The following is a 14362-nucleotide window of genomic DNA, read 5'->3' as shown; positions in this document are numbered from 1 at the left end:
ATATACCAGTCTATATCAGTGAAAATATATCAGTCTATCAAGTCCTTAGTGTGTTTGTTTATCAGAAGAGGTGAGAATGTTTGATAGTTCACTGTGTCCATAAACACTGTAAGCCTTGAACTGTAATGTTGCACTCCAGTAAAACTGCTCCTAGAGCCAGAGAAGGAAGGAAGAGAAGGAAGGAAGAGAAGGAAGGAAGAGAAGGAAGGAAGAGAAGGAAGGAAGAGAAGGAAGGAAGAGAAGGAAGGAAGAGAAGGGATCTTTTGATGTCAGTGTTCTTTCTGCTTGTTGTTGTTTTCTTTGGCGAGGAGGGGGAGATCTAATCTGTGCTGCTGCTAGCATCTCCTCTCCTGGCTCCTCTCCTCTCCTGTCTCCTCTCCTCTCCTGGCTCCTCTCCTCTCCTGTCTCCTCTCCTCTCCTGGCTCCTCTCCTCTCCTGTCTCCTCTCCTCTCCTGGTTCCTCTCCTCTCCTGGCTCCTCTCCTCTCCTGGCTCCTCTCCTCTCCTGTCTCCTCTCCTCTCCTGGCTCCTCTCCTCTCCTGTCTCCTCTCCTCTCCTGGCTCCCCTCCTCTCCTGTCTCCTCTCCTCTCCTGGCTCCTCTCCTCTCCTGGCTCCTCTCCTCTCCTGTCTCTTCTCCTCTCCTGGCTCCTCTCCTCTCCTGGCTCCTCTCCTCTCCTGGCTCCTCTCCTCTCTTGTCTGTATGTAACGGGAGCATGGGGAGCAGAGTGAGAGCCAGGGAGAGAAGGAGCACAGAGAGAGGTAGCAGGCACACACAGGCCCTCCATATAGGCCTACACCCAGGAGGCCCGTGCTGACAGTTATGACGCAAATAGAACCCAGTCAGCCAATCAGGCTGCAGTTCTGATCTCTGCAATCCCTACCTGTAGCACTCAGCCCCACACCACTCAGATCCAGAAGTTCTCTCCATTTCATCAATGAGCTGACCTTGAAACCAAAACAAGAGTATTTGAATCATACTGTAGTTAATATACTGTAGTTATAGTGTAATTAATATACTGCAATTATACTGTCTTTAATATACTGTAATTAATATACTGTAATTATACTGGCATTAGTATACTGTAATTAATATACTGTAATTATACTGTCATTAATATACTGTAATTAATATACTGTAATTTTACTGCCATTAATATACTGTAATTAATATACTGTAATTATACTGTAATTATACTGTCATTAATATACTGTAGTTGATATACTGTAGTACATTACCTTGTTGGATCAAGTGCCAGTTTAATAATACATTGGATGCAGTTAGAAATTGTAATGTGTTTTTATTATTATTATTATTATTTCCAAACCGTGTTGAGGGAACAATTGGAATTGAATACGTCATCATGACGCAAATGTTAAATGAAGAAAGGAAGGAAAGTTACAGTCCAGAGAGCACGGAAGGGAATGCTTAGTTAAAGTCATCAATCATCTTCTGTGAAAACGGGAGCAGAGCAGCCTCTTCCTCTCTCTGAGGATTACAGTGTGGAGGTACAGAACCCACAGATAAGGCTCCAAGACAATACATGAGGGAATAATGAGATGCAGATTGATGCTAATGAACGGTGGGGAAAAACACACACACAGCTAGATTGACTCTCCATCCCCTCCTCCTCAAAATGTGTTTGTGTTATTGTGGCACTGGTTAGAGTCCAGTGAGTGTGTTTTGTTGGTTGTTTTGTGTTTTTTTTTGGTTTTATTGCATTTTTCTTTGTTGTTGTTTAATTTTGCTTACCCAGAGCCAAAGCCTTAGTAGAAGAACAGCGCCTTTTGTCCCTAGGGTCCAGGTAAACACCTGTCTGACTCACAGACTGACTCTCTTTGGTCTTCGCTCGCCTTTTTCTTTTGCCTTTTTGGTTTCCTCCATCTTGGAAAATGCATACCAGGGTAATGGCAGCATCTTTCCCTTGCAGTGCGGTGCATTATGTCATTATTATTATTATTATTCATTGATACCATATAACATGATCATACGGTTATGACAGGAGTCTCGACTCTTTGCATGACTAACTAATCTAAAGGAAATATTTCAGAGAGACACCCTTCCATTGTCAGACCCTGTAGTCTACACTCAACACAACAACAAGCTCAAACACATTGTCAGATCCTGTAGTCTACACTCAACACAACAACAAGCTCAAACACATTGTCAGACCCTGTAGTCTACACTCAACACAACAACAAGCTCAAACACATTGTCAGATCCTGTAGCCTACACTCAACACAACAACAAGCTCAAACACATTGTCAGATCCTGTAGTCTACACTCAACACAACAACAAGCTCAAACACATTGTCAGATCCTGTAGCCTACACTCAACACAACAACAAGCTCAAACACATTGTCAGATCCTGTAGCCTACACTCAACACAACAACAAGCTCAAACACGTTGTCAGACCCTGTAGCCTACACTCAACACAACAACAAGCTCAAACACGTTGTCAGATCCTGTAGCCTACACTCAACACAACAACAAGCTCAAACACATTGTCAGACCCTGTAGCCTACACTCAACACAACAACAAGCTCAAACACATTGTCAGATCCTGTAGTCTACACTCAACACAACAACAAGCTCAAACACATTGTCAGATCCTGTAGCCTACACTCAACACAACAACAAGCTCAAACACATTGTCAGATCCTGTAGTCTACACTCAACACAACAACAAGCTCAAAACATTGTCAGATCCTGTAGTCTACACTCAACACAACAACAAGCTCAAACACATTGTCAGACCCTGTAGCCTACACTCAACACAACAACAAGCTCAAACATATTGTCAGATCCTGTAGTCTACACTCAACACAACAACAAGCTCAAACACATTGTCAGATCCTGTAGCCTACACTCAACACAACAACAAGCTCAAACACATTGTCAGATCCTGTAGTCTACACTCAACACAACAACAAGCTCAAACACATTGTCAGATCCTGTAGCCTACACTCAACAGCAACAACAAGCTCAAACACATTGTCAGATTCTGTAGCCTACACTCAACACAACAACAAGCTCAAACACATTGTCAGACCCTGTAGCCTACACTCAACACAACAACAAGCTCAAACACATTGTCAGACCCTGTAGCCTACACTCAACACAACAACAAGCTCAAACACATTGTCAGATCCTGTAGTCTACACTCAACAGCAACAACAAGCTCAAAAACATTGTCAGATCCTGTAGCCTACACTCAACACAACAACAAGCTCAAACACATTGTCAGATCCTGTAGCCTACACTCAACACAACAACAAGCTCAAACACATTGTCAGATCCTGTAGTCTACACTCAACACAACAACAAGCTCAAACACATTGTCAGATCCTGTAGCCTACACTCAACACAACAACAAGCTCAAACACATTGTCAGATCCTGTAGCCTACACTCAACACAACAACAAGCTCAAACACATTGTCAGATCCTGTAGCCTACACTCAACACAACAACAAGCTCAAACACATTGTCAGATCCTGTAGTCTACACTCAACACAACAACAAGCTCAAACACATTGTCAGATCCTGTAGCCTACACTCAACAGCAACAACAAGCTCAAACACATTGTCAGATTCTGTAGCCTACACTCAACACAACAACAAGCTCAAACACATTGTCAGACCCTGTAGCCTACACTCAACACAACAACAAGCTCAAACACATTGTCAGACCCTGTAGCCTACACTCAACACAACAACAAGCTCAAACACATTGTCAGATCCTGTAGCCTACACTCAACACAACAACAAGCTCAAACACATTGTCAGATCCTGTAGCCTACACTCAACACAACAACAAGCTCAAACACATTGTCAGATCCTGTAGCCTACACTCAACACAACAACAAGCTCAAACACATTGTCAGATCCTGTAGTCTACACTCAACACAACAACAAGCTCAAACACATTGTCAGATCCTGTAGCCTACACTCAACACAACAACAAGCTCAAACACATTGTCAGATCCTGTAGCCTACACTCAACACAACAACAAGCTGAAACACATTGTCAGATCCTGTAGCCTACACTCAACACAACAACAAGCTCAAACACATTGTCAGATCCTGTAGCCTACACTCAACACAACAACAAGCTCAAACACATTGTCAGATCCTGTAGCCTACACTCAACACAACAACAAGCTCAAACACATTGTCAGATCCTGTAGTCTACACTCAACACAACAACAAGCTCAAACACATTGTCAGATCCTGTAGCCTACACTCAACACAACAACAAGCTCAAACACATTGTCAGATCCTGTAGCCTACACTCAACACAACAACAAGCTCAAACACATTGTCAGACCCTGTAGCCTACACTCAACACAACAACAAGCTCAAACACATTGTCAGATCCTGTAGCCTACACTCAACACAACAACAAGCTCAAACACATTGTCAGATCCTGTAGCCTACACTCAACACAACAACAAGCTCAAACACATTGTCAGATCCTGTAGCCTACACTCAACACAACAACAAGCTCAAACACATTGTCAGACCCTGTAGCCTACACTCAACACAACAACAAGCTCAAACACATTGTCAGATCCTGTAGCCTACACTCAACACAACAACAAGCTCAAACACATTGTCAGATCCTGTAGTCTACACTCAACACAACAACAAGCTCAAACACATTGTCAGATCCTGTAGTCTACACTCAACACAACAACAAGCTCAAACACATTGTCAGATCCTGTAGCCTACACTCAACACAACAACAAGCTCAAACACATTGTCAGATCCTGTAGTCTACACTCAACACAACAACAAGCTCAAACACATTGTCAGATCCTGTAGTCTACACTCAACACAACAACAAGCTCAAACACATTGTCAGATCCTGTAGCCTACACTCAACACAACAACAAGCTCAAACACATTGTCAGATCCTGTAGTCTACACTCAACACAACAACAAGCTCAAACACATTGTCAGACCCTGTAGTCTACACTCAACACAACAACAAGCTCAAACACATTGTCAGATCCTGTAGTCTACACTCAACAGCAACAACAAGCTCACACACATTGTCAGATCCTGTAGTCTACACTCAACACAACAACAAGCTCAAACACATTGTCAGATCCTGTAGCCTACACTCAACAGCAACAACATGCTCACACACATTGTCAGATCCTGTAGTCTACACTCAACACAACAACAAGCTCAAACACATTGTCAGACCCTGTAGCCTACACTCAACACAACAACAAGCTCAAACACATTGCTCAACATGTTAGCTGACATGGGAATTTTGTACCTAGTCAGCTACAATAGTGCTCCACATTGGCAATTAAAGGAGGGTGTCTCCTTAAATGTTTTAGTAAAACTCTAACATTTTGTGGGACAAATAAATGAGCTTATTTGTTCTGTGGAACATGAAACTAGATTGGACATCGTCCTCAATTGGCTTGACGCCCTCAGGTCCTGAAAAGGTTGCTGTAACAACAGCGGTCAACAACTGGTAATCATGAACACAACATTTGGCAAATATTTATGTTGACATTTTTGAATGGCCGTAAGTTTCATGTTGCAGTTAAAGGTGGGCTAAGATAACTGTCCCTTATTTTAAAGCTGATTAGAAATAATATTTTAGACTTTGAATACAGAATTCACTTGAACTGAACAGGCAAGGTGTCTCTATCTTACCGTGGGGCCTTTTTGAGGAGTTGTCTTACTCTGGCTAGCTTGTACGACTTGGTGTGTGGAGTACTCATGTTATTTGGGAGATCATATTTGTATATTTGTCCCATCATGTCCTTGTCAAGCATCAGCTTAGCTTAGAACAAAATATATATACAGTATACTGTATAGGAGTTTCTGGTATGATATGCACTGTTGGTCACCTCGTATTAAAGGTAGGTGATGTATTGCCAACACCTCACACTATCTGTCAGATAAGGAGAGGGTGAGAATGGAAGTCTATAAATAGGTGTGTAGTGTACCCTTGGCTCAGCTCCTGGAGGTAGATCTATTAGCCTCCTGTAGAAGCGGTGTTATGCTCTACTTAACCAGGCCATGCAATAATGTCAATGTAAATGATGTGGCTGACTGTACAGGAAATATAGGCAGTGTAATGTATTACATCAGGGGTATAATTTCAATTTCAATTTTTCAAGGTGAATCTGTCGCTTAAGGGTTATACCATCAGTCATATGGGCAGTGCTGTAGTATGGTCAGAATTGCACGGACATCTTTTCCATTGGAGACTTCATTGTTGAGGAAGTCTTCCCAGTGCAAGCTGTTTGACCTGAAGGCCCCTACTGCCTATGTTGTTTGACAATATCAGATCTCCTGACTGATCTTGTATGTATTAAGTGCTTGCTGTTGCTTTGTATTGCTGCATGCATAAAGAAATAACTATGGTAGTCAATGCAATGATCAAGACTCCTCCCATCATTATCTACATAAGTATGGGCAAGAGCTTAGAAGGCTTGATTTTCCTCAAGTATTTCATTTCATTTTCTTTAAAGAAATATTTTGCATATTTTTTTAAAACAAATATTTCCGTAAATGTTCTTTCTTTCATTTTGTACTTCTAAGTGTTCTCTGTTATGTCCATACTTCGCTCTGACAAGTGTGAAGTGTCTTTGATGCCACTCATGACAGCATGATTGATTTATATGTATATTTTACCTATACACTGAGTATCTGACACTGCATTGCAGGGCTCTACAGTGCGACCATTTTACTCGCATATGGGCCTAAATATTTTGCTGTGTGCCCTGGAATTTTAATTTAGGAGCACTAGTACGCCTACAAAAATGAAAATATTTTTCATTGTGCTCGTAAATATCTTTGTGTGTGCCTACATTTTTCAACTTAGGCGCACACGACATCCTTGTAAAAAGGGTCAGCGTAGAGGCCTGCATTGTGTTGTATGGTTCCAAATACAATTTCACACTCAAATCAGTAAGTGTTCATTTCAAAGCATGTTGGTCTAATTCTCATGTTGTAATGGTTTAGATACCAAGAGTTAGGATACTGTAGATGTGAATACAGATACACATACTGTATAATCCTTTCCACTCAAACACACCTAGAAAATGTGGCTAGAGCAGCCGCAGGGTAAGATATAGGTCATTGTAAGATTTAGGTCATGGTAAAATATAGGTCATGGTAAGATGTAGGTCATGGTAAGACGTAGGTCATGGTAAAATATAGGTCATGGTAAGATGTAGGTCATGGTAAGATGTAGGTCATGGTAAGACGTAGGTCATGGTAAAATATAGGTCATGGTAAGATGTAGGTCATGGTAAGACGTAGGTCATGGTAAAATATAGGTCATGGTAAGATGTAGGTCATGGTAAGATGTAGGTCATGGTAAAATATAGGTCATGGTAAGATGCAGGTCATGGTAAGACGTAGGTCATGGTAAGATGTAGGTCATGGTAAGACGTAGGTCATGGTAAGATGTAGGTCATGGTAAAATATAGGTCATGGTAAGATGTAGGTCATGGTAAGATTTAGGTCATGGTAAGACGTAGGTCATGGTAAGATGTAGGTCATGGTAAGACGTAGGTCATGGTAAGATTTAGGTCATGGTAAGACGTAGGTCATGGTAAGATTTAGGTCACGGTAAGACGTAGGTCATGGTAAGATGTAGGTCATGGTAAGACGTAGGTCATGGTAAGATTTAGGTCATGGTAAAATATAGGTCATGGTAAGATGTAGGTCATGGTAAGATGTAGGTCATGGTAAGACGTAGGTCATGGTAAGATTTAGGTCATGGTAAAATATAGGTCATGGTAAGATGTAGGTCATGGTAAGACGTAGGTCATGGTAAGATATACAGTACAGATCTGTATCTCCCCCCCCCGCTAAGCATGTGACCTGCTAATGCCTAATAGGTAAACCAGGGGTGACCACCCCTCCTCCAGGAGAGGTACTGGGTGTGCAGGCTTTTACTCTAGCCCTGCTCTAATCTCACACAATCCAGTGATTTTAGTAATCAGCTGCTCACCATGCAGGACCTTGATTTGCTGAATCAGGTGTGTTTGTTAGTTAGTATAGAGCAGGGCTGGTGCTAAACCCTGCACACCCAGTAGCTCTCCAAGTGGAGGGTTATGAGGTCACCCTGATATAGAGCCCCCCCCCCCTACTGGCAGCCCAGTGACCATGTGACCCTGTTCTGTCCCATCCATAGGTCAAACTGTGGTATGACAAAGTGGGCAATCAGCTAATAGTCACCATCCTGGGAGCCAAGGACCTGCCTTCTAGGGAAGATGGCCGCCCCAGGAACCCTTACGTCAAAATCTACTTCCTCCCTGACAGAAGGTAAGAGTAGAGACAGTAACTACAGAATGATCTAGCTAGCAGCATTTCACTTCATTCCATCCACAGCCATTTCTTAGTGGCTAGACCTATCCTCCAATATCCTAAAGTTGCCATTGGTTGATTGATACAGATTTGGGCACTCGCATAATAGTCTCACTGAATGTTGAGTTTATGGTAAGAATGTCTTTGGCTTTATTTACCTATACATTTTTTTCTTCTGGTAATTGAATTTGGGGTCATGTCACATTGCATTTAAACTGCTACCGTCACAAAGATCATCATGTGATCACATTGACCTACCCCTTCTTAGACACATGGAAGTAATGATAGGAAGTTGAACAGCTCCTACATGACTCACTCCCTCCCCAGCTCATCCCATTGTCCTGTGCTGTGTTGACCTGTTCGGGAGTCTTTTCTACCATGGTTGTAAATAAAAACAGTTTGAATTATTGTTCCTCCAGCGACAAAAGCAAGAGGAGAACAAAAACGGTAAAGAAATCCTTAGAGCCCAAATGGAACCAGACCTTTATGTATTCTCCTGTGCACCGGCGGGAGTTCCGTGAGCGCATGTTGGAGATCACCCTGTGGGACCAGGCCAGGGTCAGGGAGGAGGAAAGCGAGTTCCTGGGAGAGGTAAGCACATCCATCGCTTTTTCCCTCATAGTTTTCTATTGTTTTATGGACAGAGACATTCAGAAGGTAGAAAGAAAGACAGGTACAGAGGAAGACGGAGATAAGGGGCTGAGGCTGTATTTGTAACAAGAGTCGGCAGCGCCACCACTTAACCAGACTCAGGCACTCATCCGTCTCTGATATAATACCAACATACCCATCCAGTAAGGATTAGGACAGTAACTCTGATAGCTCAACTAATCCAACCAATAGGGTCAAGCTCTTGATAAAACCCTACATTCCATAGGAAGGATGATAGGCTACTGGGGGATGATGTCATCGACCCATGATGCTTACTGTAACATCAGCACATACTCACATACTTTGTCCTCACTGCCAATAAGGTTGCAGAATTCTGATAACTTTCCCAGAATTCCCAGGTCTTCCAGAAATCCTCCCGGTTGGAGGGAATAAGCAGGAAATCCAGAATCTTCCAATCAGGATTGCTGGAAAACCTTATTTAAAAAATGATGTTGGGCCATGCCTGTGGAGGTCTTGATCTGCTCTGTTAGCAGTGGCTAGTGTATTGAGGAGTGTGTGTGGTGTGTGTGTGTGTGTGTGTGTGTAGTGACGCTGGTGTGTTTCTCCTTTAGATACTGATAGAGCTGGAGACAGCCCTGCTGGATGATGAGCCTCACTGGTACAAGCTGCAGACCCACGACGTGTCCTCCATGCCCCTCCCACGCGCCTCGCCCAACCTCCAGCGCAGACAGCTCCACGGAGAGAGCCCCACGAGGAGGCTACCCATACAGAGTAGGTTACCCCTCTGCCCTAACATCCATAACCTGTATACTAGTCTATCCCAATTTGTAAGTCGCTCTGGATAAGAGCGTCTGCTAAATGACGTAAATGTACTAGAACTGTGTAGGAAAGCTCCTGCCTGTTCAAACCCCAAACCTCAGGATAGGAAATGAGACATTAGTGGCGAACCAACTGTTCGTCTGATGATTTTGAAAAGCCAATATGGTGGCTGGCAGGTGCCCTGTTACCAACTGTCTTTGCCTGTCTGCCAAAGCCTGAATGATTTATGAAGTATTTATTACTGTTAGTATGTTCATATGGTGTTTGTTTTCTTATCCCTCTCAACTCAACCTGATACTTACAGACAAAGGGCCGTATTCGTACAATTCAGGTAACGGCCCCCGCTTGTTGTTCCACGCTGCTCTCTCCACTGAGCTCTCTCTCCACTCAGTGTTGCTGTTCATACGAAGACTCCGTCTCTCCCCTCTGCTTCAGTCCTATTGTACTGTTCTCTATCTCCAAAGTGTTCTTTCACTCCACTCCTCCATTAGCTGTCCCACAATTCCCTTTAATCCTCGCTATGCTCCCTCTCCGCTCCACCACAGTCCTTAAACAAGATGGCTGCCTCATGGTCAGCCTCGGGCCCGGCAGGTTTCTGTTTCCCAGTCCAGATCCTGGTGATTGAGCTCTATCAGAAGAGCTCTGTCCAGTCCTCTGTTTGTCATTTGAATATGTTGACCACTTGTTTTCCCAGTGCAATGCATTGTCTCATCTCCCGCCAAATGTCAACACTTTCCTTTTGAAAAACATTATGATAATTGTGCTGGTTTTTGCTCTTCTTCTCCTCTGCTTGTGGCTGTGTCTGTTGTGTCTGTTGGGTGTGAACTTGTATTTGCACTTGACTTGACGTATTTCTAATGTATGTAACCTGCACATGTATTTCCAATGTTAAGGCTTGAGATTAGTGAGTTTTACTCAACAGCTGGGACAATTTTTATGGGGCGTCTGTGTGGGTGTGAGGTGAAAGAGCTGACCGCTTTAAAACAAGAGCGTTAAAGCAGTTTCAGCCCGTCTGAGACGTGAGGGAGCGAGAGAGGCAGAGAGAGCGGCTGCCAGAAAAAGAGCGGCTGAGAGAGCGGCTGCCAGAAAAAGAGAGGCAGAGAGAGGCTGAGAGAGCGGCTGCCAGAAAAAGAGAGGCAGAGAGAGGCTGAGAGAGCGGCTGCCAGAAAAAGAGAGACAGAGAGAGCGGCTGCCAGAAAAAGAGAGACAGAGAGAGCGGCTGCCAGAAAAAGAGCGGCTGAGAGAGCGGCTGCCAGAAAAAGAGAGGCAGAGAGACGTGAGAGAGCGGCTGCCAGAAAAAGAGAGGCAGAGAGAGGCTGAGAGAGCGGCTGCCAGAAAAAGAGAGGCAGAGAGACGTGAGAGAGCGGCTGCCAGAAAAAGAGGGACAGAGAGAGGCTGAGAGAGCGGCTGCCAGAAAAAGAGAGACAGAGAGAGGCTGAGAGAGCGGCTGCCAGAAAAAGAGAGGCAGAGAGAGGCTGAGAGAGCGGCTGCCAGAAAAAGAGAGACAGAGAGAGGCTGAGAGAGCGGCTGCCAGAAAAAGAGAGACAGAGAGAGGCTGAGAGAGCGGCTGCCAGAAAAAGAGAGGCAGAGAGAGGCTGAGAGAGCGGCTGCCAGAAAAAGAGAGGCAGAGAGAGGCTGAGAGAGCGGCTGCCAGAAAAAGAGAGACAGAGAGAGGCTGAGAGAGCGGCTGCCAGAAAAAGAGAGACAGAGAGAGGCTGAGAGAGCGGCTGCCAGAAAAAGAGAGGCAGAGAGAGGCTGAGAGAACGGCTGCCAGAAAAAGAGAGGCAGAGAGACGTGAGAAAGCGGCTGCCAGAAAAAGAGAGACAGAGAGAGGCTGAGAGAGCGGCTGCCAGAAAAAGAGAGACAGAGAGAGGCTGAGAGAGCGGCTGCCAGAAAAAGAGAGGCAGAGAGAGGCTGAGAGAGCGGCTGCCAGAAAAAGAGAGACAGAGAGAGGCTGAGAGAGCGGCTGCCAGAAAAAGAGAGACAGAGAGAGGCTGAGAGAGCGGCTGCCAGAAAAAGAGAGGCAGAGAGAGGCTGAGAGAGCGGCTGCCAGAATGCAGCACTTGTCATTTCTGTAAAAGCCCGTGTCCAGTTGATTTAAGTTGACTGAACAGTGAATAAATCAGAAAAAGCAACCGAGTGTAGAGTGAGAGAGGGGACGACACGGAAAGAGGGACGAGGGAGGGAGTAGTTCTGAAGACGGTGGAGACGGTAGAATACCGCTCAGACTCCATCTTCAGATGTACATTGAATGATTGAAATGTCAATTCAAAGCGCCACCGTGAAAACATGGAAGCTATTGCCAATTAGGCTCGATGGAGAGGACCACGCAATGTTGTTTACATCACATCCAACATCATGTCTCACACCAGCTATGTGTTACAGTTGTTCTCTTTAAATTAGACTTTATATCACACTATATCTACAATAGGCAGCTCCCACGTTGGTGGGAAAACCAGAAGAGGCAGACAGTACATTTCAGGAGAGTAAATGTAGGTCTTGGTTGCATGTGTTGTTTGTAAAGTGCGGTCAGTGATGATCAATGTAAGAACGTGACTTTGAGATACAATATAATACTGTTTAATAGTGTTCTCAAAATAAATAGTGTTCTTTTTCTGTGTCTGCTGCTTTCCCTGACTATGTCCAGGACTGGGGCATTGGTCTAGAGTCTAGAGACCAACTGGACAACACTGGTGACAGCTAGGCCACAGAGCCATGGTCTGACCAGGGGAAGAGGACAGACCCTGGAGTAAACTAACCTCTGTTCTTCTCTTCTCTCCTTTCTCTATCTCTCCTCCAGGATCTCAGAGAATCAGCGACAGTGAGATCTCTGACTATGACTGTGAAGACGGTGTTGGGGTAGTTTCAGGTAAGATACTACTGAATAGTAATCAGTATAATGTGGATGCAGCTAACGCAGGGTAAACAGTATATGAACATACAGCTGTATGTATGTTAATGTACTGTACTAGACCATGTGATGTTTTTAAAGAAGGTAGCTCGTTAGATACTGCAGCAGCTCTACAAGGAGCAGTGAGTTTCTTCTCCTTCCCTCTGCACTACAGTAGCTAGCTGCTCTCCTCGACACAGGCAGCAGGCGCCCACGCCAGTCTCAGCCTGCCGCTGCTGCACATCAAATGAGAGGCTGTTGCCAGAGAGAGAGTAGATTACTGTAGCAGGCCAGGCAGCACACAGACGGGTGTGTGTGTGTGTGTGTGTGTGTGTGTGTGTGTGTGTGTGTGTGTGTGTGTGTGTGTGTGTGTGTGTGTGTGTGTGTGTGTGTGTGTGTGTGTGTGTGTGAGTGCGTGCGTGCGTGCGTGCGTAATAGATGAGGAGGAAACCCTCCCACCTCTGTAACATTCTAATCAGTCCCCCTCTCTCACATCACAGCCTCCTCTCTCACTACACCCATAATATCCCTTCACTCAGTGGGAATACCCCTCTCTCACATCACAGCCTCCTCTCTCACTACGCCCATAATATCCCTTCACTCAGTGGGAATACCCCTCTCTCACATCACAGCCTCCTCTCTCACTACACCCATAATATCCCTTCACTCAGTGGGAATACCCCTCTCTCACATCACAGCCTCCTCTCTCACTACACCCATAATATCCCTTCACTCAGTGGGAATACCCCTCTCTCACATCACAGCCTCCTCTCTCACTACACCCATAATATCCCTTCACTCAGTGGGAATACCCCTCTCTCACATCACAGCCTCCTCTCTCACTACGCCCATAATATCCCTTCACTCAGTGAGAATACCCCTCTCTCACATCACAGCCTCCTCACCCCTCTCCTCTCTCTCTCTCTCTCATCTTCCCTTGTTTCCCAGAGATCTTTGCTAATCCCCTTTCTTCCTACCTTCTCCATATCAAACTACTGATACTATACTAAGGGAGAAGAGATGATAAATATTCACAGGAGTAATAGATTGATTGGTTTTTGTCCTCTTGCCTCTTTTAGTCATTTCTCTTCTCCCTGAATTGAGATGTCACTGTGGTGGTTTTAACTAGGTTAATGCAGTCATTCTTCTCTGCTGGTTATGTCCTGTTAATTCAGATCTGAGGTTCTCTCCTCTATACACAGTATTGATGCTTAACACACAGTTTCTAGTCATGTGTGAAGAGGCTTGTCAAGAGAACCAATGAATTATATTTGGGTTGTGCACGTAAAGCAAGCTGATTGCAGAGCTGGGTACTTAGTTACCCCAGTGTTGGGCTGCTGTTAGCTAGACTGCAGATGTTACATAGTGAAATGTAATGATGTCATGTGGAATTGGTTTAATCTTTCTCTTTTTCCACTATAGTAAATATGTATGACGTCGTGTTATGCAGGACTTGATTGTGAATAATTTTAACATAATATTAATTTACATAATACTGTCCTTTTTTGTTATATGGGTTCCTTCTATGTATAATTTGAAGGAATTCAGGTTTTCGCAGCAAACTCACTTTCAAACACATTTGGAAGAGAAAATGTAATGATTTGGAGATAATTGATAGAAGTATCAAACTAAAGTAGCTGTGAAGGTTAACTTTTCCTCTCATATTTCATAATGTCTTGTGTTTCCTTCCTAATCC

The 14362-nt window shown here is 44.1% G+C and overlaps 1 protein-coding gene across 36 annotated transcripts in view; it reads left to right on the top strand.

Moving 5' to 3' along the window:
• Positions 1-14362, top strand: part of rims2a (regulating synaptic membrane exocytosis 2a) — a 226296-nt gene that overhangs the window by 139086 nt on the left and 72848 nt on the right. For 22 of the 36 annotated variants that reach the window (XR_003872233.1, XM_029736320.1, XM_029736299.1 and 19 more), the window contains 6 exons: positions 1753-1800; positions 8173-8303; positions 8744-8936; positions 9569-9728; positions 10081-10107; positions 12577-12645. Coding sequence is in view for 35 of the 36 variants with exons in the window: in XM_029736320.1 (XP_029592180.1) it covers positions 1753-1800; positions 8173-8303; positions 8744-8936; positions 9569-9728; positions 10081-10107; positions 12577-12645 (628 nt within the window). In the remaining variant the exon portion in view is untranslated. The remainder of the gene's footprint in view (positions 1-1752; positions 1801-8172; positions 8304-8743; positions 8937-9568; positions 9729-10080; positions 10108-12576; positions 12646-14362) is intronic. The other 14 variants (XM_029736306.1, XM_029736335.1, XM_029736313.1 and 11 more) reach the window with 5 other exon arrangements.

The sequence above is a fragment of the Salmo trutta genome, chromosome 37 (genome assembly GCF_901001165.1).
Source record: "Salmo trutta chromosome 37, fSalTru1.1, whole genome shotgun sequence".
NCBI classification, from domain to species: domain Eukaryota; kingdom Metazoa; phylum Chordata; class Actinopteri; order Salmoniformes; family Salmonidae; genus Salmo; species Salmo trutta.
This window is presented reverse-complemented; position numbering and strand designations above follow the sequence as displayed.